At 50.2% G+C, this 27364-nt stretch overlaps 1 protein-coding gene across 3 annotated transcripts; it reads right to left on the bottom strand.

Annotated features, from left to right (window-relative positions):
- Positions 1 to 532: 532 nt before the first annotated feature.
- Positions 533 to 26914, bottom strand: RGS8 (regulator of G protein signaling 8). 3 transcript variants are annotated; one of them, XM_054587685.1, is made up of 7 exons: positions 26782 to 26914; positions 25613 to 25686; positions 23603 to 23731; positions 21136 to 21237; positions 20245 to 20309; positions 7400 to 7566; positions 533 to 6159 (listed from the first exon to the last, which is right to left on the bottom strand). In XM_054587685.1, exons 3-7 carry the CDS (start codon positions 23626 to 23628, stop codon positions 5977 to 5979), a joined length of 543 nt encoding a protein of 180 aa, XP_054443660.1. In that variant the 5' UTR covers positions 23629 to 23731; positions 25613 to 25686; positions 26782 to 26914; the 3' UTR covers positions 533 to 5976. The 3 variants fall into 3 exon arrangements, with proteins under 3 accessions (XP_054443660.1, XP_054443662.1, XP_054443661.1); XM_054587687.1 differs by lacking the exon at positions 26782 to 26914 and adding an exon at positions 26616 to 26761; XM_054587686.1 differs by lacking the exon at positions 26782 to 26914 and adding an exon at positions 26005 to 26356.
- Between the last annotated feature and the right edge of the window lie 450 nt (positions 26915 to 27364).

The following is a 27364-nucleotide window of genomic DNA, read 5'->3' as shown; positions in this document are numbered from 1 at the left end:
AAGCTGGAGCACAGCCCAGGGAGGAGCAAGGCTGCAGCCAGAGTCGGAAAGCTCCCGGCCTTCTTGGGGGAGCTGGAGGGTCGAGGGAATCCCCCAGAGGCAGGGTCTTCAAGGAGATGGGGTCTCTTTCCAGGCCCAGAGAGCCCGAGGTCAGTCCCGCATGGCATGTGCAGCAAGGATGTCCTCCTCGCTCCCTCTCCCCTCCTCCTTCCCTGTTCCTCTTAGTCCTAAAGGAGCCAGAAACCCCTGAGGAGCAACTGGGGTAAGAAGGAGTGGAAAGCAAAGCTGGAAAGAGAGGATCCAATCGCACCCCTCCCCTGTGGGTGGGCCTCCCATCTGCCATGGCCCAGGCTGCCCCATGCCTTGCCCAGTCCACAAAACTAGAATTTAGGGGCGATCGTTTGCATTACATAAGACTTTTTCATTCAACCCAAAGCATTCACCTTAAAAGAAATGTCAGCTCTCCTTTCAAGACAGGCTTTCTCTGGTGCATTTTAATTATGTGCATTGTTAAGATTTTGTATATCTCTGTCATCGCTGTGCCTGAAAAATGAGCTTTTGCAAGCAGGTACTACCCCTCCTTCTCCTTGGGTCCCCACCACGGAGCCCAATCACCAGGGACATTCAAAGATTTGATGACGAATGCACACTTTTCAGGGACACCCCAAGTGTATGAAGGGAGTACAGTCATAAACAAGATCCACCACTTCATTTCAGGTGGCCCAGCGGCACAAACACACCAGCCACCCCTGAGCCTTTTCTCTCCCTGCATTTTCTAGCAGTAGGTGGTACTAATACAAATACCGCTCGTGTTTGTATGGCACAATACAATTTCAAAGGCATTCTCATAACCCAAAGTCACCCTCCACCCCCACCCTCATTCCAAACCATGCCGATTCCATTTCCACCCACTCCGCTGTCACTTTCCTGGTGGCTGGCCCCGTGCCAGCCTCGGCTGGGCAAGGCCATGTGCTCCCCTGGGGAGTCCATGTGTTATGTGAAGCGTTTCCTCATAGAGTCAGCCGGCCAGCAATGTGGGCAGAGAGCGAAGGGCAGCGTGTTTAGGTTCTGTTTATTGTGTCTCACAGCCTTGTTTATAGTCAAGGTGAATGACATTATTCCACTTTGCATGGTAATGAAAACAACTCAATGAGGACTCCATCAGCCAAGCGGTACATGTGGCAGATGAGCTGCTACGAATGTGTTGTGCACGCCGCGTGACTCAGCTAATGCTACCGTGGTCAGTGAGCACGCGGAGACCAGCCACCTTTTCTGCACCTGGCAGAGGGGAGGGAGCAGGGGGCAAAGGGAGTAAGAATCAAGAAGAGGGCAGTTTATTGGGAGGACCCAGCCTGCAGACCTGGGAAGGCCAGTGGCCCGTCCTGCAGTCTCGCCCACAGAATCCAATTGAAGTCCTGAGAGGCCACAGGGGCAGGAAGACATCTCTGCTCTTGGGTTCTTCCTCCACAGCCTCGTGCCAAGTGGCATGGGCTCTTGATGACACCTCTCTTGCTTCCAACCCGGAGGGACGCAGATTTAAAGAGGATGGACATGGGCCGATTGAAGGACAGCATTGGATGGAAAATCATAATTCCGCTGCCCTGCTTGGATGTGGGCACAGAGAGGGTCAGGAGAGCTGTGGGCTGAGCTTGTTGATGGGAGACCATTCTGCCTCTGACTGTGCCTCTCGTCACCTCTCCCTTCTGGAAGAGACACCACAGTTGCCACCTGCCTCCCCCACCCCCTTCCTCTTGTCTTCCCAGTCTCACCCTGGCCCAGCTCTCAACACAAAGGGCGCACGCCTTCCCCTCACAGCCCAGGACCTGGAGTGTCCGGACCCCGGCCCAGCCCTCCCCAGGGGGGCGGCGCCCAGGGTCTGCAGCCTGGGCAGGACACTGCTGCCTCACAGCTTCGGCTGATTCAGAGCAGCAGGCTCTGGGGAGAGCACCAGAGAGTAAAATCATCTTTCCAGCTGCCCATCCCGCGTGAGGCCAAAGAGGGAAAAGTGAGGGCTTGGGACAGGAATTGAAACCGCACCATGGCCTTGGAAAAGAAAGCCTCGAAGAGCTTGATATTCCCAGGATGTGACACCCTCCTCTGAGGAATCTGGAAGTCATTGAGCTACCACTGTTATGACTAACACACACCTCCTTCGCCCACTACCTGAGTTCCAACTGTTCCAAGGCCATGTCGCATGGCCTTGGGGACAGAGGCACCGTCTAGCATGAAATGGCCAAATATAAGAATACATGAAAACAAACAAATGCAAAACAGCCCAGGAGGCCAGCTTGGAGGAAGCACTGAGAATAAGACTGGGGGGCGTGGCAAAACCTCTCTTAACCAAGTCTCGCTCAGCCCCCACTTTTGGCATACCTGCTGCCCGACAATGCGTGTGGCCAGGGCAGAAGCGTGATACTTGTAGCTCAAAGGAGCAAGTCAGACTGAAAGGGCACCGAGGCGGCCACGCCAACCGTCAGACTCAGGGCTGGCGCGTCCCAGGTCGCTGTGCTTATTTGCGTCCGGGTGTGCTCCCGCCCTCAGGCCCACACAGTGGTGTTTTCCCCTCAGCCACGCTCCTCCTCACTCCTCAGGCCCACGCTTCCTAACCTCACCTGTACATTGCAATCACCAGTGAAGCTTTACCGACTATTAATGCCTTGGGTCCCAGTGCCAAGCTGTTCTGGGATGGGACCGGGTGGGACACTTGGGTTTTTAAAACTCCCCCAGATAATTGCAATGAGCAGCCAAGGATGGGAGCCACTATCTTAGACCGTCTCTTTTCAAGATACCAAAGTATGGCCTCCTACGCACCTAGGAGCTTATTAAAAATGCAGATTTCTGAGTCGCGCCCCAGGTCTGTCGGACCCGCATCACTGGGTGTGGAACCTGGGAATCAGCACTGGTAACAGACTTTCCAGAGTGGGGTGGGGTCTTCCTCGGTGCTCACATTTAGCAATAAATACTGCTCAGAGGGCCCTTCCTCACTTCAGCAATGCCCGGGCCTATGAATAGCTGTCACTAATCACACTCTATTTGGTTTGCCAAGGGCAACAGGAAATTCCACACCAGACCCCACACAGTTTAACTTGAGTAGGACCAAAAGGCCACTCAAAATGGAGAACAGTCCCCAAGTCATAGATTTACCCAGCCCACTGCCTTGACTTGCCCTGGGTCTTCAAAGGTCCCAGGCCTAGAGCAGGCCTCAGGCCCAGAAGTCAGTCCACAGCACAAGCTGGCTTGAGGAGCAAAGGAAGACGTGATATGGAAGAAGTGGCCCCCGTGGATGGCCACCTACGTTGGCGATACGGGCTGTGGAAGAGGAAGTGGGAGAGCAGGCAGGACCGGGGGAGGCGGAAGATCGGGGATGAGGTATGCTTGGATATTGCTCTAGATGTTGTAAACATTTCTGTTTTGTCACAGAACAAAATCTGGGTTGGCATGACCAAAGTGCCTGAAAGTGGGCACAAGAGCGCAGAGCTCTGTGCCTTTTGTGGGAAGTGGGATATAAAGGTGGGAGAACAGCCCCACCGCCCGGGAAGGTCCTCTCTGTGATCACTAGTCTGATGCTCACACTTGTCTCACACGCGCATACACACTCCATGGGAGTACGATAAATATAGCTATCCTGTTCCTCTACACACACCCACATACCCTCGCTTAGCAGCAAAATTCAGGATACCCGAGCTTGGTCCTTCAGGCCTCCCCCTCGTGGGGGGAAGTCGCCAGGCACCACAACACCACCCTCTGGTAGCCGTCATTCCTCCAAGAGTTGGCAAGAACTCTAGGGCCCCAGGGAGGCCACTGCATGATACTCTCGTTCAGACTTTTCTCCTGGGGAGAGTGGAAGTGGTAAAAAGACCCCTCTTCGAATGTTTCAGATTTCCATAACTCCAGCTGTTCCAATTTCTATGCACACCCCCTATTTGACAGTAGAGTTGGCAGCAGATGTACATTTCATATGTAAACAATGTTTAAAATACCCTGTTTGAGAATTTGATCATTACGTTAATTCTGGCAGCTTTAGCTAAGGATGGTTTGGGTTTTTGTTTTTGTTTTTTTACCAGTGGGGGCAGGGGAATACCACCTGATCTAACTAGGAATACCCATTTGAGGCTTCAGAGTTCTTGAACTTGAAGTTCCACGGGTCTCTGCAGTGTGAGAACTAGGAGGCATGTGTTTCCTTTCTCCTTGGCGGTTCATACAGACACACACATTCTCCCTCACGGGCACAATGCGTCAGAGCAGGGCAGTGGACCCGATACTGGTGGGACTCGAGAGCCTCCCTGGCCTGGTCTAGCTGTAGCCAACCAAGGGAGAGAGTCGCAAAGTTCTAGACAGGAACGCAAACATTGAACCCGCCCTCCACCGTCCCTCGTGTCTAAAAAGGCGCATCAGCCCACGAAAGGAGAACGTTTCAGCCCAGTTCTCAACCACCTGCACTCCAGATGCTGTTCCACTGAGTCAAGCCAAAAGTCTGGGAGATCCGCCATGCCTCCCAATCCATCGTCTTTGAATGATCCCAAAAGTTCCTTTGCCACATTCTTCATGACTCAGTTCACTGGAGACCAGCTTCTTCCAGGGTCCTCTTCCACTTTCTGGTCTCTCTACTGAGAATTCATCTCCTTGGCACTGCAATCTTGTGCCAAAGTCAGTTTTTTCCTGGGTAGCTGGGGTAGGTTCCTTGTGTCTCGCTCATCCTCCAAGAAAGAGTTTCCTGACATATTTCCAAGAATAGCCCCAGGGTTCCATGAAAGCATTTCAGGAAGGTTCTCTACAATCAAATGTTCCCAGTGATCTCCTTAGCCTCATGTTCAATCCTGAAAGGTCAGAGATCAAGGAGGAAGCTGCTGAATAGGCAAGGTGGCCCTCATGAGAAGGACCTTTCTAAGGAAGCACGTTCCCAGGAAGCAAGCTGGAAAAAAGAGTTATGGCCTAAGTTCCCATTCTCCCCCATCATAATTACATGACCTGCATGGAAGGAGGGACAGAGAGAGGCAGGGAGAGTATTAGGCACCGTGAGAGCTGTCCATGCTATCGGGAATTCACCTCCCTTTGCTAAGCCGTCTGTCGTTCTAAGAGATCGGGGATGTGTGATGCCACAGGGAGGCGAGGGCAGAGGGTATATTAAGCAGCAGGAAGGTTATATGGTGCCCCGTTGCACAAGGGTGTACTGGTGCTACATTTGCTCAACTTCTGGGAAACTTCTTGGTAGAATTTAGGAAGATTTGCAAGCTGTATCTTTCTTAATAGCAGCTCCACATCACAAGTCATCAAAGACACCCTTCAAGACCCTTTCTGGAAGGGTCTTGCAAGGGTAGGGGGTTGGTCTTGTGAATTTCCTAGGCTAAGATGGGATGGGCAGTGAGCCCAGCTTCTCACACTGGTCCTATGGGAATGGAAGAAACAGCCAACTCTGTGGAGTTTGCCCCTTCTCCCACGGGCCACCTGCCAACGAGAGTGCTAGAAACCCAGGGTTCCGCAGAGGCCTCTCCCCTAAACTGTGAGGTCCCAGCACCCAGGACTGGCCATGACACTGACCGCAAAGCTCAGAAGTGAGCCGGCCTTCCCGTTATTCCTCTCAGGGGTATAGGGCAAGCTCGAGAGTCAGGAATCCTGACTGAGGAGGGTGTGGAAGGGATGGAGACTGCATTTGTGTTCTGTACAGATCAGCCCAGCCTAGCGAATCTGCCTTCTCGGCGGAGATGACCCAAGGCATGGAGGGCAAGCTGCTCACCCAGGGAAGGGCGACTGCAGCAGAGTGCGACCGCTAACCAAAACACAGCCTTGGGTAATGAAATAGAGTCCCAGTTGCGGTGACTGCATCACACTTCGGAATGGCCTCATCCCCTTCTCACCCCCAGCCTCCCAACCTAAACGCCACTGCTTTTGAACATCTATGACATTTCATGTTAGAATATGGTCTTGGCAGCAAGGGGCAGGGAAAGCCGCTGATCTCCAAGAGTCCCCATCTGAGGTCTAGCTGAGCCTCCTCTGGCTTTGGGACAGCAAATCTAAGTACATTTTGGATCTCAGGAACCTGGGGTAAGAGTCTTTTTCCATGAGGCTGTGTACTTTTCCCTGGGCTTGGTCAAAGCAAGTCAGGGATGGCTCTTGCATGTTCTTCCTCGTGGCCTCTCGGGTCTGGAAGTCTATGTTTACCTGGAGACACAAAGAAAGAGCATGGTCACAGGCTCTCCATGGCCAATGCACCCGGCAGCTGGCCCTAGCTATGTAATAATCAATAGTTGCATCTTATAGAGGTAAGGGTAGTCATGCTTTCCAAACTGCTTTCATGGAGGTCATCCCTTTTGATTCCAGAAAGGATCCTGGAGGTCTGAAGACCAGAGAGTCCTCATCCCAATTTACAGATAAAGACACTGAAGTAAAGACATATTAAAAAGCTGGTCTAAAGTAATATGGAAATTTAGCAACAGAGCCAGGACAAAACCCCAATTCATTTAACTCTTAATCCAGAGGCCTTTACAATATCAGGCAAAGAGGAAAACTAGAGACAGGATGAACGTGTATTCCCTGAAGTGAGCTTGCCCTCTTGACCTTTCTTAACGACTAAGAAAACAAACGCTCCAGGGAGAGAGAGACTGTGGTTGGAATGCACATCTCTGTTCCAAGCAGTGTTGTATGAAGCCGACAGCATCCTGGCCACTGGCCAAAGACCTCCTTGCAGCCTGAGTCAAAGCGCAACTGAGGAGTCCTAGGTACGTAATGCACCTGAACTCATTGGCAGCAAATATTTTTCTGCTATAAAACCCTCTCAAGTAAATTTCTCTTTTACAGCTCAGATCAACAGCACATTGACTTCATTTTCTTATTATAAGTAATTGTAATAAGTGATCATAAAATTATATAAATGACTGTAATTACTCATAAATAAGCAGTGACAAATATTCAATAGGTGCTTTATCCCTCATACTTTGAGTAGTCTTGAGAGGAAGGTGTGGTTATATCATTTTACATTGGGGAAAATGTGATTCAGAGGGCCTAGGTAACCTGACCAAGATCACACAGCTAGTAAGTGGTGGAGCTGAGACTGGAACACGATTCCAAAGGGGAGGCTCATTCCATTACGCCACCCTGCCTCCCACCGGGAAAACTTGCATGGACCCAGTGGTGTCCACGCTTGCCGAATCCCTATAGAACCACAGCTCCTGAGGGCAGTGTTTAACTGACAGGCAGCTAAAGCACGCCTAATAGAGCTCCTTTTCTACAAGCCCTGGGCTCTGCCCCTTAAACGATCCCCTTTTCATCAAGAGCCATCAGAGACGTGAGGCTCAGTTCAAAAGAAAGTCCCCATCATGCCTGGTTCAAACCCCCACGAGGAGGGAGGTGTGAGCCAGGAGCCACGGACAGAGGTCTGACAAGACGCTCCCCACCAACACACCTCCCTCGGAGCCTGCACATCCACAAACTCCTCAAAGATCCTATGGGCCTTGGAGACCAGTTTTGCAGTAGACCTGGTCTTCTTGAACTCCTCACAGGCCAACCAGAATTCCAGGTTCTCCTCGCTGAACTCCGTCTTCAAGAAGGCGCGGAATGCAGCCACCCCATCTGTGGATGTGGAGAGAGGTGAAAAGGAAGAGAGACAGGGAGAAGCTTAAGCTCAAGAACTGTAGAAGAAAGAGAGAAAGGTAGTAATAATGTCAGAGTGACCCTGACTGTCCAAGTCCCCATGCTCCTCCATATCCTCTTGAAGACTTTGTGCTCGTAGACATGCAGGTACTCAGAAGCAAGCCCTGCTTCTTAGACGAGGATCACAGTGATGTTAAGGAGAAATGATTGGGAAAGCACAGTAATAATGACTATGGGAAGGCTTGGTCACTTCCAATCAGCCCTCAGAGGTCACTGTCTATCCCCTATTGTAGACTTGGCTGCCCCCAGGTCTACTGAGCCAGTGTTTCTAATTAGGCCAAAGTAAGGCATGTAATACACTCCTTACCCTAACCTAAGTCAACCACCTTGCAAAAAACGATCTATTATGACATGAATTAGGAGGAGGTATGAATTCCTCAGGGCAAATCCTTCATCACTACCAGAATCATGTCTGAAAGTAAACACCTACTGAAATGCAGGTTGTAATGTCACTTATTCTATTGCATGGAAGCAATTCCCAGCCTCTTCTAGAACACCTGGGAGGCCCTGCATTTTTCGGTGCTCAACCTGCGGCCTGCAGGCCACATGCAGCCCAGGATGGCTGTGAATGCAGCCCAACACAAAATCGTAAATTTACTGAAAACATTATGAGACTTTTGTGTGTGTGTAATTAATTGCCACAATGTATTTAATGTGTGGCCCAAGACAATTCTTCCAGTGTGGCCCAAAGACGCCAAAAGGTTGGACACCCTTGGATAACATTGATCACTTATTTTCAAAGATCTTGCCTATCAAATTATATGTTTTAATGAACATCAATCACAAATTTTGTTCTGAATGACAATGACTACACCCTTTCACTTGCATTCAAACAGAGCCTCCAATTGAAATAAGAGGGGCAGGATTAGCATGTGGATTTGGAGAAGGAAAACGGCATTCATTGATAGACTGCGCATTTGGTTAATGTTTTTATTTTAAAATATTTTTAGGAATTATTTTAACCCTTCTCACTATCCTCTAAATTAACAACATCGGTAGCTTTCAAGAAACTGTCCCCGAACATCCTGGCCACTGGGAGCCCCAGACCCCCACCTCGAGGAAGGGCAGATAAAACCTACAGTAAATTTACTGTATCGATTACAAGTGACTCTTGTTATGATGTTTTACTTCCTTTCTAAAATTCATTATGAGGACAATGTGTTAACAGTTCTGAATTCTGGCTGATGGCGTAACCTGAGCAAGCGTTCAAGGTGCACCAATAAGCGCCAGAACAGTGCGCTGCCCGGGATTCTTTGACGAATTGGTGGCGCCATGCTGTTGGTGTATTTGAATGCTTGTTTTTACTCTTCTGAAACATTTTTATTTCTCCTAATTAAGAAGTCATTGTTTATCTCTTTCAATATAGACGTTTTACCGCCAGCACTAGAACAATAGCCATAAAAACCCAGACTTTCAATTGCAGGAGCCCCAACCTTGAGAGAGAAAAGGGTTCTTGATAAGACTTGCAAAGCTAAATTTTAAATCACAAAGAAATCTACATTTGGAGGTATGAGCTGAAACTGTCTAACAAAACTAGGGGTGGCCATGAAATCTTCACCCAAGCCAGGACGTTTCTGAGAGTGGAGGGGGGCACTTCTGTTAATCACATCAGGACGGCGGGCACAAACCATGACCACCATAGGCAAAAACCAGGGCATGTGGTCACCTTATCTGTAAGATGAGGAAAATGGGGAGAGCAGAAAAGGATGTACGCTTGCTCCCCATGAGGCAGCATGGTAATAAACTTGGTCCTCTGCTGGGGATGGAAGAGGGGAGTAACAGTCTAGACTCAAATGAGAGCTCTGCTCAGGGACCCCCCAACCTGCATCCTTCATGGGGCTCAGAACCCAGAGAGGGGTGAGTAGAAACCCCAGACACACAGAGAAGTGAGCATGGAACAGTGACGTGGCAACAGTCAGGCAGAGAGATGGCCTGAGAATCGTTTCACTCAAGTCAACAATTTGTTTAAAACTACTCAGGTACAATGTACTGTCCGAAGTCTTGGGATACGTCACAAAACAAATTTTAAAAATCTCTGCCCATAAAATCCCTTGGGATGCTCTTTTTGCCACCCTTGCCTCTTCCAGGTTCTCAGAGAGGAGGCCCAGACGTTTCTGTAGGCTCCGAAAAACTCAGATTGGAGAGCTAGCCTGCCTGCCAGGAGACCGTGCCAGGGCAGAGGCTGCAGGCAGAGGCTGGCTGGAAACCACTTGGAGCTGTGGGAGCCTGCGAGGAGACAGGGCCCGTGACAGCCAAGGTGCCCTCTGAGCGGCGAGCAGTCCACACATGACAAGAGCCATGGTCTGGGGGACCTGGGACCACAGGCCACGGGCTGCCTTTCCACCGCAGCCAGGGAGTGGGAAGGAAAGGCTGGCAGGGAGGACCCTAAAACCCTCCACATTTACCTAACAGAGCGAATGCAAAGTGGCCCAGAGGAGCAGCTCGGAAGAGCCTGTTGTTTTTGAACCAGCAGAATTTAAATTCCATGAATGGGAAAGCTCAAGTTTATTGTTTGTGTTAGATATTGTTTTGCTTTTCATCAAGCCAAAACAGGTGTTTGCGAGCAAGCCGAATCTAGTTACAGATAAAGAAAGAAAATTACCTTTCTGCCTCCCTGTACGGTATTGGTGAAGATACCACAGCTAAGGAAACTGGCCTTATGCTACACAAGGTACAGACGTTCTCTCTTTTCATCTCAGCCTCAGCTTTGTTGGGTCTGTGTGTGGATTAAAGAGAGAACACCTGCAGAAGTGCTCTCAGGGATGTTGCTTTACTTCCTCCCATTTTATAGGTGAGGAAACCGATGCTTCAAGAATTGGCTTGACCGAGCTCACACAAGTAATTACAGGTAGCATTACAAATATATAAGGTATGCTGAGTCCCAACCCAACACAGCAATAATGCGACCTCCATTCGTTCGCTGATTCATGGATTCATTCATTGCTTCATCGCTTCATTCATTCGTTCATTCATTCATATGTGACCCAGGTATTCTGGTAGATGTTAAAAACAGGCACAATTAAGCCCTCCAAAAACTTACAGTGAAAGGGCAATTTGAGCCATGTAAATATAATTATGGTATCGTGGTAATCACGGTGTAGGTGGTGAGTAACATAAGAGAGCTTAGGGTGCTGCTGTGCAAGGGGCACCACAGCCGGACCTGAGGACGCTGAAAAGGGAGACTTTCGGGAGGAAGCTTCTAAGCTCAGTGAGAAAAGAAAGGGCAGATGAAGAAAAGAATCAAGGGGGGATCGGCAGGGTGGGGGAGGGCCACATGCGCTGAGGCCGAGAATTCAGAAAGTTTCTTTAGGTAACCAGAAATAGTTCAGTAAGATTGGTGTTTGACAATAATGATAATAGCAAAAATCACTGAGCCTACTGATACGACAGAGAGAGTCAGAGAGATGAAATGACACAGTGCCACCAAGGGAAATGGCCACTGTGTCCAGTGCTCCCCAGAGGTCACGCGGGATACGGTCTGAGAGTGGTCATCAGAGTCAGTGGCGAGATTCGGCAGCCCGTGGCAGGGCAGTTCTGGTGGCGTGATGCGGCCATAGCCACACCGCGGTGAGCGCAGCCGCAAAGGAAGGGAGGAAGCGGAAACGGTTAAGCAGATGTCTCCTGCAGAAAGGGAAGAGAGAGCTCAGACAGCAGAGCTGTCTGGAAGTAGGTCAGGAAGGGGGGTTTTTTGGTCCTTTGGGGCATTTTAACTTTTTTGTAAGTTAGTCTTGAATGTGTTTAAATGTTGATCTAATCAGGAAAGACTTGTTAAGCAGGAGGAGCTGAAGTTAAAGGGGAGGGTTTGCTTGATCAAGTGCTGTCCCTAGGCAGATGGAAGAGCAGAATCACGGTGGAGAGAAAGGAAAGGCTGCGGGTGGACTCCGGGAAGTTTCCAGTTGGGAGTCCCTGCCTGGTTTTAGCTGGAGAAGGCGGTAGGACCTCGGATGGTAGGGTTTTATTGTTATTTAATTATTTAGGATGGGGGGCAGGGAGTTTTATTTATATACTAGCTGCCATGCTTTTTGCTGGGTATTTTACAAACACCAGCGTAACTTATTTCCGCAATGCTGATCCATCCGTAGTATCGCTCTCATTTTCCATAGGAAGAAACAAAAGCTTGCAAAAGTCAAAGTTCCCGGGTACCCAGCAGCCTCAGAGAGCCAAGTTTCCCTACCAGGTCGCTATGCCTCCAAAGCAAGGTCTTTCAGATATGTTCGCAGGCAGAAGGGAAAGAACCAGGAAAGAGAGGGATAAAAGAGGCAAAAGAAGCGTCTCTGGAAAAGGTGAATTCTATAGGAGGGGAGCTGAGGTCTGAGGACGCTGTAACGAAGCATAGCTCGATGACCCGGTCAAGGTGTCTGAGCTTTCAGGCAGCCTCCACCCAAAAAGTGCCTGCATTTCCAGGGCAGATTTTTGAGGAAGCTGGAGGGGGACCAAAACAATAGGGCACGTGAAATTTGCCAGCGACTTCAAGGGAAGAGCTTGAGGAGAGATGAGAAGGGAAAGGAGAATGGCCTGGGAGGAGGCAGCGCTCGCCAACCATGACAGGGTCCCTGAAAAGCTCACAAAGTCCCGCCCCCTTGCCCCTCCCCGCCCACCGCCGGCTTGGCCTGCCCGCACCCCATCTCCTCGGCTAACCCTACCACTCTTAGCCCCAACCTGCCCCTGCCTCTCCCATCCCCAGGGCCATGAGGCTGACACGCAGGCTTGCAGCGTCAGAGAACCTGCACCGGGAACAATGGAAGTGAGAAGGGGTGGAACGCCCCGCGGGGGGCTGCCGGGCCCCGCCCTCCCCCCCAGCAGGGGGCCTCAGAGGGCTTCTGTGAACAGACGGCTTGTTCCCCACCTGGCCCACCTTTCCTGCTCATGTCACCTAGCAAAGGAAGTGGGACCAGAGCCAGCAGGGCTTCTACTTCTCACCTGCGTCCTTCCCTCCCCTTCTAGCCCCTCTCAGCTCTTCTCAGCAAGGTTTTCACCCGGTCCTCTCCCTGATCCCTCAGCCCATTCCCTGTCCCATTCCCTTTTCTCCTGTCCTTTGTCCTTTCCACCCCTGTCTGCACCTTTCCCTTTCTCTCCACCAGGACCCTCTCATCTGCTTGTCCATAAGCTGCGGTTGTTTTAAATCGCAGGACGTTGGTTGACCTCTCAAAGGCTCACGGACATCTCCAGGCATCTCTCAGGGCGACCTGCGTGGTGTTAGCTGTGCTTCCTCTGCGAGGGCTCCCGGCACCCCGCTCCGTGCATCCTGGGCGTTGCTCCCTCCTCTATGCCCAGGGAATGGAGCCCCCCTCCATTATCCCCACAGATTCCAGTGGCGGGACAGAGTGACTTTTCTCTGATCCCTGAAGGTATTCTGCCTGGGACTGTGTCCTGACACACAGTAGCGGGTGTGACCTTGGGCAAGATGCCAGCCTCTCTGTGCCCCGCTCTTTCATCAGTGAAATGCAGACCCTAACGGTGCTCCCCATGGGGCCGTGGGGGTGACCAAGGTCACGTAGTGCATGTGAACAGCACGCAGGGCCTGATACTCTGATGATGAAGCCATCACGCAGACAGAACATGCCTGACAGCAAAAAACAACCCTGGTCCTGTAAAGGCGATGGGGGTGAACAGCTCGTAGAACACAGAGAAACAGGAGGATCTGCCTTTTTTTTTTTTTCATTGCATTTCACCTTGGCTTTCCTTGTAGGGCCCTCTAAGAAGTCCAGGCTCTAAGAACATTACGCAGTTTTTGAGATTAGTGTCCATCTATCCAGTCACAGAAGGGAAAGGCTCGTGTCCAGAATTCCTGGAACACCGAGCAGGGTGTTGGCATTCTCCGGAGCATGCACAGAATCTCCAAGAACACATCCCGTGGCCGTGCACACACGCTGCCTGCTGCCGGCGTTCTCTCTCCAGTTCTTTGATGCAGGGTGCTTACATAAGAAGGGAAACTAGGTCACTATGAATGGGCAGTGCAGCTGGCGTGGCAGGGAGGGTGGCTTAGGTAACGGTTCAAAGTCCGGGAGCCCTGACTGAGCTGGCATCGGGGGTGGGCTTGAGCCTAGCTCAGTTCCCGGGCTTGGAAAATTACAAGAGCACAAGAACAATATTTTTGCTGTTGTTCAGCTCTCTATTACCAAGTGCAATCCCAAAGACCAGAGTCCTCTCGAATCCCTGATCAATTGGCAAAAATAAACCAACAAATGTGTTCTAACGTCAGATAGAGACTAGGAGAGGAAAATACACTGATTTATAAAATTCAGGAGACATGTACTAATAATGGTGAACTCAAAACCACTTTCCTTCAGAACCAAGTTCACTAATTTGAAATTTGGGATGAGAACAGCATCCAGAACAAAGCCTTTCTTTTGTGTTAGCCATGAAATAAACAAATAAATGTTTGTTTTTAAATAAACAACTAGGGCTAGGTAAGATTTAGGTAGGGACATTATTTAGAGGGCAAACTCTTTCTAGTTACTGGAATATATTAGCAAGTGATTGGTAAGCTAATTATACTTCAGTCCTGCAAGTAACATAATTTTCTTCACTGACCTCTACTTTATTAGTGTATTTATAGCAAGGTGATACATTATAACAGTAATAGGTTGTTAGAGCCTCTGAGCCAGAAAGGATATAAGTGATTCCATGACCGAACCTTACACTGGACACAAGGAATCGGTGAAGCTCTGAGGGCGCATGGATTCTTATTCCCAGGACAAAGTAGCAGAAGAATAAGAACAGCCTGAGTCTTAAAACTCCTATTCCAAACTTGTTTCCTAGTTTACCAATTAGAAGCTAAATCAACTAACAAAAACACAAGCTATCTCCAATTCTTACAAGAAATAAGCCAGGAGTTTTCTATTAAAGGGAAGACAAATGCCTCTAATACAGTGAAAGTTCAGCATTCACAAGTGACTTTTAATTCAAGAGAAGTTACATAAAACCCCATGCATACCAGTCCATGCCCTGAAAGATTTCAAAAATTAAGTGTCAAGGAATATTTGTCTTATTGCCTCCATATGGGAAGACAACAGGGACACTCTAAGAGGGAATATATCAGATTCACCTCCTGGGCTTTTACAGTCGACATCCCCTTTTACACACACTGAGGGGATGACGAAAGAGGCCAAAACTTCCCGAGGCAAAGGGCTGGGGTGTTACGGAATTTGAATGAGTCCGCCTGTGATTCTAATTTAACAGCCCACCCGACCCTCCCTGTTCAACCTCAGCTGCCTGTGGGAACAAGGAGCTGACGCCATCATCTAGCACCTAGGAGTCATGACATGCCTGTTTTCTCAACAGATTTAATGTGTTATAACAAAAATAATAAAAATAGTTATCCCTGTGGAGCTCCTGGATGTAAAAGTCATCAGGCTTAGCATTTCACGACCATAATCACATTTAATCCTCACAACAAGTCTACGAGCTAAGTCTTATTTTTCCCTTTTTTCACAGTTGAGGAGAGTGAGGTTTGCAGAGGTGACATAATTTGCCAAAGGTCACACAGCGGGTCAGTGACAGAATGGCTGTTGGAGGCCTGTCCAATTGCTCTCATTCAAACCTTTCCAACAAGCTTTAAGCAGCTGCCTTATGTAATCCACCCTCTCCTATAAAGGCTAAATGCAGCCATGTCCCCGGGTGCGGGTAAAAAGCACAACAACGTAGAGAGGATGGCAAGGAGAAAGAGAAGTATCTTTTCCACCCATCTCTACTTTACGTGTATCTCTGACGCTTATCCTCAGCTTTACCCAGAAAGCACATTGGCTGTACCTGTTCTGTTACTGTGAAGGACCCGCAGCATACCCGGTACCTGTATGGAATCTGCAATACCCAGAGGACACACCGTCAAAGGGATGTGCTGCCTGAGCACTTTGCAAAGCTGCCGCATAGCTTTTACTGTGTTTCTTGGAAAGCACAGGCCACCTGCCCCATGAAGATGCACCGGATTCATGGTTGCACGTACATGTGTTTCCAAGCAGTGCTTCTCAGGCTTTTGTGGGCATAGCCGCTCCTGGAGGGCCTGAGAAATAGCAGATTGCCAGCCCCACTGCCAGAGACTCTGATTCAGTAGGTCTGAGACAGAACCTAGGAATTTTCGTTTCTCACCCGCTCCCTGCGGCTGCTGGTGCTGCCTTCCTTGGATCGCACTTTGGGTTACACCTTTTCTTCTAGAATCTTTGACTTGGAGACAGATAGGGGGAGGGCTGTTCAGTAAATGGAAACATGAGTGTTAAACTACAGGTTCTAGAGCTAAAGACCATATGGGTGAAAAATTAAGGAATTTCGTGAGCTGGTAATATTAGTGTGTGTTTGTTTGTTTTCCGTTTTCTGCATAGTTGCTGTGTGACCAGGTCAAGTCGTTACATTTTTCTATATCTCAGTCATGACATTAGAGGGGGCTAATTTTTAGAAACTGAGTGCTTTTTTTTATTGGCCCCTTTTCTCCGAGGTGGATACTAACTCTGCAACTGCAAAAGAGCTTTCAATGGTGCTATTCCACTAACCAAATCTTCCCTGGGCCCAGTGGGGACAGGTCAGCAGAGACCCTCCATGCTCCACGCAGATGGCGAAACAAAGCCAAGGACTAAATAGATGCCCAGGGTGAGCGGCTCTGTCGTCAGGCGTGGGGTCAGGCTGAAGCAGTGAGAAGAAAGGGGAAGAAACCCTGCCTGCACCTTCACCTTGAAAGTGGAATGATCCAACTTTTATGTCCACAAAACAAAGGAAGGAGAGGGCAAGGGAGGAAGGAAGAAGAGAGAGAGGAAGGAAGGAAGAGTTGATTAAGAGCTAAGGACCGAATGTCCCACTAAAAGCTAAACAAATAACAAGCATATGTCTGAACCTCATGGGGAATGAAAGCAGAAGACACAGTTTGGGGCCTGCTCCCCAGCCACCTATCATAAAAGATCCCCCACAGGCTGGAGCCTTCACACTGCAGGGTGTGAGCTGTAGAGGCAGAAAGGCTTCTGGGTGTTTGCGTTCCCACAAGTGCACACACATGCACACATACACATGCATACCCTATCGGGCAGGCTACGTGCACAACTCAGACACCATGTCTAACTGTCTCTGGATGAACAGGAAAATGATGCCAAATTAACACACTTTGGAAATCCTTCTCCATCTAATGAAGCCATCAGCAATTTTAATTTCATTTTTCATTTGTTAGTTAAAAAAGCAAGAGAGAGAGAACACTTAGCAAGTGATTATCTCCGGGACCTCCATGGGCGCTTCTTCAGCTTTGTATAGTACTTGTCACCAAATGGCATTAGAAATAGCACTGCTCCGCATATTTGCCTTCAGAGATTTTTTTTATTCTCAGGTTTAAAACCTGGCAGAGTTGCTTCCTTTTTCTCTCCACCCCGCCCTGCGATTTGAATCTGTGATTTGAACAGAGGGACCCTACCCAAGATAGGAGAAGGCCTTATAGCACAGGTGCCTTCGCCCCACTCCTGGTGGCTGGAGCCATTCCAGCTTTGAAGCAGTTTTACATAACCCTGAAGGCAGAGCTGACTCAAACCACCTGCCGTAGGTGACTAGTGACTGCCACGCCCTGATGGTTACTGCAAAGGGCACCCTAGAACAAGGAGGCGGAGCTGGGTCCAGCCTCTGGGACATCTTACTCCAGGGTCTTCGCTGCCGAGACGAGGAAACAGATTTTCCAAGACACAGGGATTTCGTTGAGGCTGCCCAGCTGTTGAGGAGCAGAGCTGGGTCAAAATCTGCCCACCAGCCAAGGTGCTGAATTGTACAGAAGCATGTCCCCTCATTAAATGGAAACGGTGCTCTGAACTAAAAGCAGCCCTCCTTCTCCTAGAAGGGAGGGTTTCTAATGTGGACACGATGCAACTTAAGAGGGGCACCGAATGTCGGGCAGGCTTCTAGCTGCAATCCCTCATCCGTAATCAGCACACTGTATTATTTCCTGCGTTAATTATATGCACGTCTGTTTTCTCAGAAAGTTGCCTTCGTCGCGGGGGAAGGACTGTTCTATTCATCGGCCAACCAGCTGTTTGGCATGGATTTTGTACACAATGCGCACTCAGCTACACCTTTTGTAAGACAAATGAGAGCCCAAAATAGCCAGCAGAGCAGGGATGGCAGAGACGCTCTGTAGATGGAGAACAGGAACAGAAATAATCATCTGAATTTTTCTGAAATAGAAAACTTAGGGAGGACAGCTGCCTAGAAGTGGGGAATTACCAGGGAGCAGGTTCTAATTGAGACTAGCGCACATCTTCCTGGAGCCCAGTCATTCAGTGATTCTCCTTTCTTTCCTTTTTAGGACATTTTTGTTGTCTTAATTGAAAGCCCTGTGCCCCTCTGATCAACCACTGTCCCTCCTGAGGGACCAGCACACATACAGTCCTTTTGGAAAAGCTTAATCAGCCCTAATTGACTCACAACACTAACCCAAATTAATCAGACTTTTAGAAAGTTGTCAGTGTTCATCAAGGGAAGCGGAGCTCGACTCCTCCACCACCTTCACGGGGAGAGAGCGTTCAAGCCCTAAACGCTTGACGTCCTGCCAGCGACCCTGCATAAAGGCCCCTTTCTTCTCAAATACATTCACTCATTGGTTTTTTATTTCTGTACTAAACAGAAACAAAAAAAGGACATCAGACTCCAAGAAGGATCACAGAACTTCAAAGTCCAGAAAGCCTGTTTCTGTAGTTGTTTTCCAAAGAAGGAATCTGGTGCCAGCCTCGAGCCTCTTGGTGGAGGCCCCATCTCAGAAGAGCATCATTGGATTCCTGGAAATCAAATGCCTCCCAACTAAAGCAGAATCAAGTGCCTCTGGGTCTAAAAGTCATCGAACCAAGGAAAACCGAACCTCTTACACCTCCAGGTCTTGCCACGGCAGCAACCCAAGCACGCTCAATGCTTCCATCCTCATTGTGCCACCAACACTGTCTGTACGGACTCAATGTTAATAATTGGTGGCAAATTGGCAAGCCTTTTCCTCAAGGCACATTTATTTTGCATTTGATAATTAAAGGCATCGTTTTTAAAAACACCACCATATTCTTACAGAACGCCTTTGAGAAAGAGCCCCAAAATTATCCAAAGGTGTCCTCCTATGAAGAGTCTCTCATCTGGGTGACAGGTAGCACACGAAGCATTTCTATCCCCATTTTAGAATGAGGAAACCGCCTCGGGGACTTGAAATAAGTGAGTCAGTCATGAATCTGAAATAGAAAGGAGACTTCGAGATGACCTTGAATCAAATCCAGTCAGAAAAGGTGTAAACTGGTAGTGACACTTGTTTAGCCTAATGTGACTCCAGAAAGTAAGTCTCATTTAAAAAAAAAAAAAAAAGCAGGCATTACTGTCAAATCCTAAGAATTATGGTGCATATGCCATTACCTTGGCAAATTCACCACATAAGCTTCTGTTGGGGGAATAGACATATGTTATATATGCTATAGTATGCTGCTTTATTTTCCTTTGTAAGTATAATCCATGGAACACTAAAATGACGATCTCACAAAATTACTTGCTGCAATATGTGCTTCTCCTTAGATTTTGCATTTCAGTGTAAAACCCATTCAAAAGCATTTGTTAATTAGCATTAGGATTAGGGGCACAGTCAGAGGGAGCTGCTCAGCCAGGTGAACGCTAAATCACTTTCAATGACGTCTTCCGAAGCCTGAGGGGCCCTGTTAGGACCACTCAACAATCTCAAAGCTGAGCTGGGTCGCAATCGAGAGCACAGGCTTGACTACCAACCAGTGCCCTTCGCTGTACAAAACTGCTCTCCAAGTCTCTGGAAACAAGTCTCTAAACTAAAAGCGGCCCTTCTGCTCCCAGATCAATCAAGACTTCTAAGGTTGAGACGACAAATTTAAGGGAGAACCAAATCTCAGTGGGAGACCTTCACTCTTCAAAAGACCCTTCTCTCTCCCACTCCCGTGTATTTCATGCCACCAGGATTGTAAAGCCCAGTGAACTTGGCCTTGTGCATGATGAGAAGAGTGCCAGGCTGAAGAGTGTGGCCATCCTCGAGGTTCCCTTCCCACAATGCTTTCTGCTTCTGTGGGAACCAGAAGGCACATGGGAGGAAGAAAGGGGAAAATGGAAGAAACTGCGGGGCCTGACCCAGCTGGGGCAGTAAACCACCGCCCCCCCGCCCGCCCCCGATTAAAAAGCAACAGGAAGAACTGCCAACTGAAGTGAGCGACAAAATGCACAGAATATTCATTTGGCTGAGCGGCAGCGAGCGGAAGTCTCTCCAGAGACCTGGGGAGCCGTCATTTCATCTTATAAATTAAGATCTGGGGTGGAAGCTACACTCTCTCGTTCCCCTAGCACCCATCACTCCAACTCCCTAAGCTACATTTCCCCCCCCCCACTAAAACTGCTGAGAACATAAAGGCTGCTTGGGATCATACTTTCAACGCAGAAAACAAAATAGAAAAGCCTCTTTCCACTGCATGTCGGCTGTGATTTGTTCTGTGTACGGCCCTCCAGACAGGAGGCTCTGAGGGCAGGGAGGGGAGCCTGAGCGTCAGAAACAGCTCGCCCTGCACAGGCCTGGACTGTGGTGGGTACTTGGTGCGTCTCTTGGTAAATGAATGACTTGCCGCGACAGGAAGAAGCCAGAATTCTACTCACACTTATGGGAGAGAAGCACGTCAAAGGAATCGGCCCACCGCGTGGCTTCTTCCGTGGAAAGTCTCCTAGAAAAGAAAAACCATCTCCCTTGACTATTTCTGAAATGGCCTCCCACCTTTGGGCGCCACTGAGTTGTGCTCAGGAGAACAAACCGCAGCAGCGCAGGGTGGATGAAGACCATCCCGGGATTCCTGAGATTCTGCCACACTTAAGAGCGTTCGTAAATAACTGATGGGGAAAAATCGCAGGCTTGGAATTCAGCGAATTGGGTATATTGACTTTCAGTCTAAAAAACAAAGCTCAGCTAGTGTGTGATTTAAAGATGTCAAGATAACAATGGAAAGAAACTGATCTTGGAGTCAGAAAAGTTGGGCTGGACCTCTGACGCCATCGCTGTCACCTTAATTTCTTCACCTCTGTAATGAGGACAATGCGGCCCAGCTTGCAAACCTGTGAGGATTAAATGAAGTGACATCTGTGACATCATTGAACCCGTGCCCACACGGTAGAGCCACTGAATCCAATTGTGTCAACCCAAGCAGGCTTTGGGAGTCAGCGGGAGCGTTCATTTCCACACTGAGAGCCCACACTGAGAACTAAGTAGGACCAGGGACTATCCTTCACTGCAGCTTCAGCAAACGGGTAGATGATAAAATATTCTTAGAAGTCAAAGGAATGAAAAAGTAGGCTGCGTTAAGTCGTACATTTGAAAAAGGAAAATAACCATCCTGTCACTCACGTTCAGGCATATAAAAGTCACTGCCAAGAGGCAGGAATTAGTGTCCCTTGGTTCCCCTGGTTAACAGCTCACTGGAGGAGGTGGGCTCTGTGTCCCCGTGGCACGGGCCCCACACCGGGCCCCAGGGAATACCAAGTGGCCCTACTACTCACTTCAGGGCACGGTTGGGCTTGTCAGGAAGAATCGCTGTGAAATCACTACACGAGTCTGACTTGTGAGACAGGCATCCCAGGCGAGTCCTCATCCCTTTGTTCCTGCATCAAGCACAGGGGCACAAGGACAGGGACAGTCAAGACAAGAGCTGTGGGCTCTATGAATGGTCCCCCGAGCTGTTGCTGCAGAAGCCAGCCCTGCCTCCCCCACCTGCATCCCGCCCCAGGTGGCCCCTGAGGATTTCATGATCATGAGGAGAAACACCTAGAAGATCAAGGGATACACTCACCCCCTATCTTGAGGACAGGAATAGTAATAGGTACCCTGCCCCTAGAGGCCTAAAGCTTTTTAAAGCTGACATGCAAGTTGATGGAAGTCAATGAAGGTCATTAGCTTGGAAGAGTGCTAAATTAGGATTCTCTGTAGGGAAAGGAAATACAGTGATGACAAAATAACAATCCACGTTTTACTCTCCCACCAGGAGGGCAAAGTAGCAGCAGCCCCAGCTCCTGATTGCAAAGGGACAGTGGGGGTTGCTCGCTCACGTGATGCAGGGTGCGTATCACAGAGTCTCGGAGCCCAAAGCCTGGTCCTCCCCACTCACCCCACAAACCGGGGATGTACCCGAACGGCTGCAGACCAGCAAGGACTGTGCCCGCAGGTGAGGGGAAGAGGGACTGGAACACTCAGCCATGAAGAACTGGTGCCAATTCTTCTATCTGTTTAACTAAGCTCTCCTACTGTTACTTATATTTTGGCTTATCTCAGTCAGCATGCTTAAAACTTTAACATACATGTTTATAACCTTCAGGCATTTTATTTTCCTGAGGTCCAGACATTTAATAGTTATCTATTTTGGAGGGTCCAATGAGAAATTACGCTAATGTCTCTTTCTGATTCCAAACATTAGGCCCTTTTTACCTTTAACCAGATATTGGCGAACGACAGCCCTGGAAGGTGCCTGTTGTGTAAATAGCACTTTATTAGAACACAACAACACCTATTTACATAGAGCTGAAAGCTGCTTTTCGGCCCAGAGTCAGGTGGTTGCAACACAGACTATGTGGCCCAAAAGCTGAAAATATTTATTCTCTGGCCCTTGACAAAATAAGTTTACTGATGTCTGGCCTTTCACCCTGGCAGTTCCTCACATGGAGGGCAAAGGTAAGTGGAAAGGGTTTGGTTTAATCAGATTAGACATAAGAAGGACTTATAAAACAGGACGACCAGGCACACGCTGTAGCAATTCGCCCTGGAAAAGGCCCTGGGAGATGCCATGCTCCCTGCTGGAACTAAGTCCTGCCTGGGTGGCTTTCCATCCCTCTTTCTCACAGGCCCTGGGCTTGGGCAGGGACATTCGAGGTCGTGCACTTCCATCTCCTCCTTTTACTTCACATGGGCTTTTACCCTGGGGGTTAACGTTCACAGAAAGCAAACAAATGTCTCCGGAGAAGGCATTGCGTTTGGTGAGGACAGGCAACACATGCATTCCACTGCTCAGCTCCGAGGAAGGAGCCTTTCAAGGCTGGGACATCCGAGTTCCCAGAAACGTCCCCTGCCCTGCAGAACCCTGGGCCCGCATGCCCTGGGCTCCCCCCTCTCCTTGCCCAGGCGTGCTGCGAAGCCATGGATTTCATGGCATTTCAAAACCTCTGCTATAGCAAGCATCTCATGTCCAGTCACGCTGACAAATCACAGGGCACTGTGACACCAGGCCACGTGAACAGCGGATCAGGGCCCTTGAGCCGGCACGTTCCGTGAATTCAAGGCAAGGGCTTGCCCAGGCTGCATGCACTACAGGCCCCAGCCCAGCTTTCAGTGAGCCCGTCTGTTCCTTGCTGCCGTGAGACCTTCAGTGACAGTCAGGTCAATGGCCCCAGAAAGCAAGTAAGAGGATTTCCCAAAAGAGAGAGCAGATCCATGCAAGACACCTAACAAGGTTTAGCAGGGGCCAGGGTAAAGAGGGATACTTGTTGCCAAGACAACATTTTTCCTAGATAGTTTGCAAAACTCTTCCCTATATTATTCTTTGGGACAAAATGCTTTTGATTTTCCATCTTGTCTAGCTGAGATCTCAGTTCTAACCTTTTCATTAGGTTGAAAGTAATGGAAGCTGAAGCAAGAGCCAGAGGTTAAGGTTAATTAAAAATAATAATAATAATAATCATCTAGGTTAGTCCTCATCTTTCTTCCCTGCCCCCGGAACTCTAAGAGGTCCCGCGACGGTTCAGTCGAGTTCACGCACGCTGAGTCGCCCCGGGCCCTGGGAGGGCCTGGCGCTGGGGCAGGCCCTGCTTGCAAGGCCATGACTTTGCAAGAAGCACCCTGGGAAGGACAGCATAGTCCAGACAGAGGCCTGGGGGACGGATGCGAGTGGCCCGCCCCGGGGAGACTCCAACGGCGGGGCAGGGGAAGGTGAGAAAGAGCACAGGGTCGGGGGCAAAAGGACGGGCTGGCGTCAGTTACCTGCGTGGCATCAGCAAGGCGGCCATACAGGCACCCGCTTACGGTCAACCCTCTGGCCGGTGTGCAAGGACGGCAGGGCGGGAGATTGGGCCGCGGGGCACAGGGGTTGACCCTTTCACGTCCTCTCACCTAAAATCAAAGAATCTGCTGTAAGAGGGGCCACCCTCTCTTATCTGACTGTGCCACAGATCCTCTCTGATGGCTTTCTGCCAGCTGAGTACCCCCCCGACGCATACCCCATGCCCCGCAAACGTCTGCTTGTCCCGAGCCAGGGCGACCAACCAAGGATGGACAAAAACTGCCTGTTGGTCAGGAGTTTCTATTTCCCCAGCTGCCGGCCGTCCACAGTAAATTGGGACGCGTGGCCCAGGGGAGGAAGGCGCGGGCTTGGCAGGCCTTCTCTTCGTCTCACTTGAGTGGGACCCCAGCGAGCAGCCAGCCGGGGGGGGGGGGGGCGGCGAGGGCGGGGGGCTCCGCGCTTGCTCCAGAAACATTTGATTGGCGGCTCTCCTGACTGTCGCCTCCCTCCGAGGCTGGGACCTGTCTCCGGGGTGGCAGTGTGGGAGCCCCGGGGGGGCGTGAGCGGGAGGAAGGTTGGGTAACTCCGAGGGAGGCCTGACAGGCACTGTCACCGCGCAGGCTGGCTCCTCTGCAGGGCTCACAGGCGCAGCCTGAAGAAATGAGCATGCAAGGCACTCTTTCTGGCCCATTGCAAGCCGCCTGACCTTCCTCAGCCCGGCTGGCCCGTCCCTGACCTGAAGCAGGAGGACATCAGGGAAAGGAGACATAGAGGCTGAGGACTGATAACCTCGCTCCCCTGAGGGTCCCGCTCTCAGGGCTTCAGGCCCTTTGTTCCCACAGAAGAGAACTGACAGGAGGAAACGTGAAGACGGGGGCCTCTCCACTGAGGGATCTCCTCGGGGACCCTGATGCCAACCATCGAATCCATTTTGAAAGAAACCTAATTTGGAGAGATAAGGCCCCTCCAAGATCTGTCTACAGTCTTTTGATACTACCTGGAACATTTCACAAAGACTTTTAAAAATACCTTTTCTAATAATACCCTAATTAATAAAATAACAAGACTGCTTGGTTAAAACTAAAAAAAAAAAAAAAATAGTTAAACTTTGTGTAAGGCTCCTTCCCAAGGACACTGACATGGATTGTGTCCCCCGACAGCAGGGACACTTCCTTAATCTTGGTCCTAACCGTATGTGCACCTGCTTGCTCAGAAGTCGGGGGATCGAAGCCTTTTATAGCTGTAAGGACCTGTGGAAGTCATTATTTTGGGCATCGAAGCCTCACTTTCCCTGGCTTGGGGGAGATAGCCCCGGAGGAGGGGGAAGGCCATGCCAGAGGCCTTCAGGAACTTGGAGTTGGCAAGAACCAGGGACCACCACCCACATACAAAGCAGGCAAGGTCATTCGGGGCAGGTATCCCCAGGCCTCCTGTCGCTGCCTTGTCACGCTCCCCCTTCCCGCCGCTGGCCCACCCTGGCTTGCTGGAGCTGCTCAGGCGCCTACGTCCCTCTCTTCCAAAGCCAGCACTGCCCGCCCGTGCCCCTCAGACCCTCCACCACCCCTTCCATTAGCTCGGCCTTGGAGCCCATTAAATAAGGATCTGCAGGGTTCTGTGACCCCAGCTTCCTCATTCACCCCAGCAACTCAGGGCTCTTACCCCACCTGGCCCTTGTCTTTTGGGGGGTAGAGTTTGGGGTTACCCAGAGCCCAGGAAAACCAAGGGTATGATTACACCCACAGTTCATGTGCCCTCCTAAGTGGACATCAAGTTACAGGTGACTCTACAGGATGGGCCCTAATGGGAACAGAGGAAGCTCGATGGGAAAAATAAAAGCAAAGAGCAAAGATTTATAAAGAGAGGAAGAGAGACTAAGAGCCTCGGCAGGGAGAAAGCAATCAATATGGAGAGGCAGGTTAATTAAATATGGATAATGCAAGCAGCCCACACGGGCACCAGAGAGGAAAGGAAAAAGCAAAAGCAATACTCACTGTCTTTGACCAGTCCTCATGGCCTGCGGGTCTTTGCCAACGGGATGGTCAGAGAGGCTGCGAGTTAAGGAGCTCTGGGGAGAGAGCAGATCTTTCTTTTAGCAGTCAGATCCTTGGTGGGTGAAGGGCATGTGTGCATCCACACGTAGACACACGCGGGCACGCACACACATCTACACACGCATGCATGCACAATACACCTCCCACCACTGGAGCCGGGCAGCGAGCAGCCCTGCTGAAATCTCTCCCTGTTTGTCACATCCAGTAAATACTGAAGCAGCCTCCACCCGGCGGGCGGCGGCTCAGCTCCGGGGCACAGTCTGCACGCCCATCCTCATTGGCAGGATGCTGGAGGTGCCCTGAGCAGAGCTCGCCTGGCACTCCTCCCGCACCTTCCTCCTCTGCTTCACTCCGCTGCTCCTGGCTCCTTTGGCTGAAGCTCAGGGAGAGGTCCCCACAGCCCAGAGCTGCCTCTCTCTGCACCCAGAGGCTGTGCTGGGGGCAGCAAAGCCGTAGGTATTAACTCTTTCCGGCCACCAGTGAAATCAAGTGTCCAGGGGGCCCTCTTCTCATGCACTCTGCTGCTGGCTGGAGACTGGTTGCTGCCCAGGGAGCCGGGAGCATAAAAATCGTGCCCCAGACAGCTGCTGGCAGCAGGAGCCAAGCCGAATCAAATCCCCTAATGAGCCAGGAGGAGGGGGCTGTCTCGCTGGGTGTGATGGGATGTGAGAAATGCAGAGAGCAGGAAAGCGACGGGCCAGGTCACACATCTAAATTCCACCCTCTTTCTCCCAATTCCTATTGTGCTGCAGAACGGAGCCGAACCACCCAGCCCTGAAATTAATTACCGCAAACCGCGCCCCCCTTCTCAGCTGTGCCCTCACTCCAAGAGGCATTGCTCCACTCCCGCCCGCCAGCACCCACCACACCACTCCTCACTCCCTGAGGAATTTTCACCCTCCCCGAACGAACGTGTCCCCAGCTCTGTGCTCCTGCCTCTCACCTGGTTTTTCCTACAGTGGAAACGCACCTCTCTCCCTCATCCATCACCTAGCAACTCCCCCTTACTTGCATTTGTTACGGAGCGAGACTTTTCCCTTTGTTCTGCCCAATCTGCACGTCATTCCAGTTTTTCTGTCTTCTACGTTTTTTCTTCCAAACTGCCTTACCCACATGGATCTTCAGACCGCCTGTTCAGTTCAGGAGGAGGGCTCCCTCTTCCTTCCTGTCCCAGGGCTGTGGTTGTCTGAGTGCGGTCCCTGGACCAGCAGCGTCAGCATCACCTGGGTATGTGTTAGAAATGCAAATGCTCAGGCCCCACCCCCATACCTACAGACTTAGAAACTCTGGGGACCGGGCCCAGCCTTCCAGGCATTCCGATGCACGCTCAAGTGCGCAAACCATGGCCTGCAGGGAGGCTGAGCGGCTCCTCATTCGGCCCTGGGTCTCCGGGGCTGGGGCCCTGCTCCCACTCGGGAACTAGCTCCATATGCACCCATCCTTTGCTGCAAGTCATTTCTGAAACCCAGAAGGCAGCCTTCGTGAGAGGCGGCGCAATCCCTCTAGAAAGTGATGGCTTTTTAATAAAGATATTAGATTCGATTTGCCTAAACTTTTACAACGTTCAAAGCATTTTCATGTATTAACCATCCCCTGCTGTAATCACAGACAGTGCTATTATCCCGGTGTTACAGATGAGAAAACTGGGGCTAGTCAGGTGGCATGCCTTTCCAAAGTGACACAGCACCTAAG

Source organism: Pteronotus mesoamericanus, unplaced genomic scaffold (genome assembly GCF_021234165.1).
Source record: "Pteronotus mesoamericanus isolate MK-2021 breed Mesoamerican mustached bat unplaced genomic scaffold, CSHL_Meso_final scaffold_1186, whole genome shotgun sequence".
In the NCBI taxonomy this organism is placed as follows: domain Eukaryota; kingdom Metazoa; phylum Chordata; class Mammalia; order Chiroptera; family Mormoopidae; genus Pteronotus; species Pteronotus mesoamericanus.
Note: the sequence above shows the minus strand (reverse complement) of the source record. Positions and strands in the feature narration are given on the sequence as shown.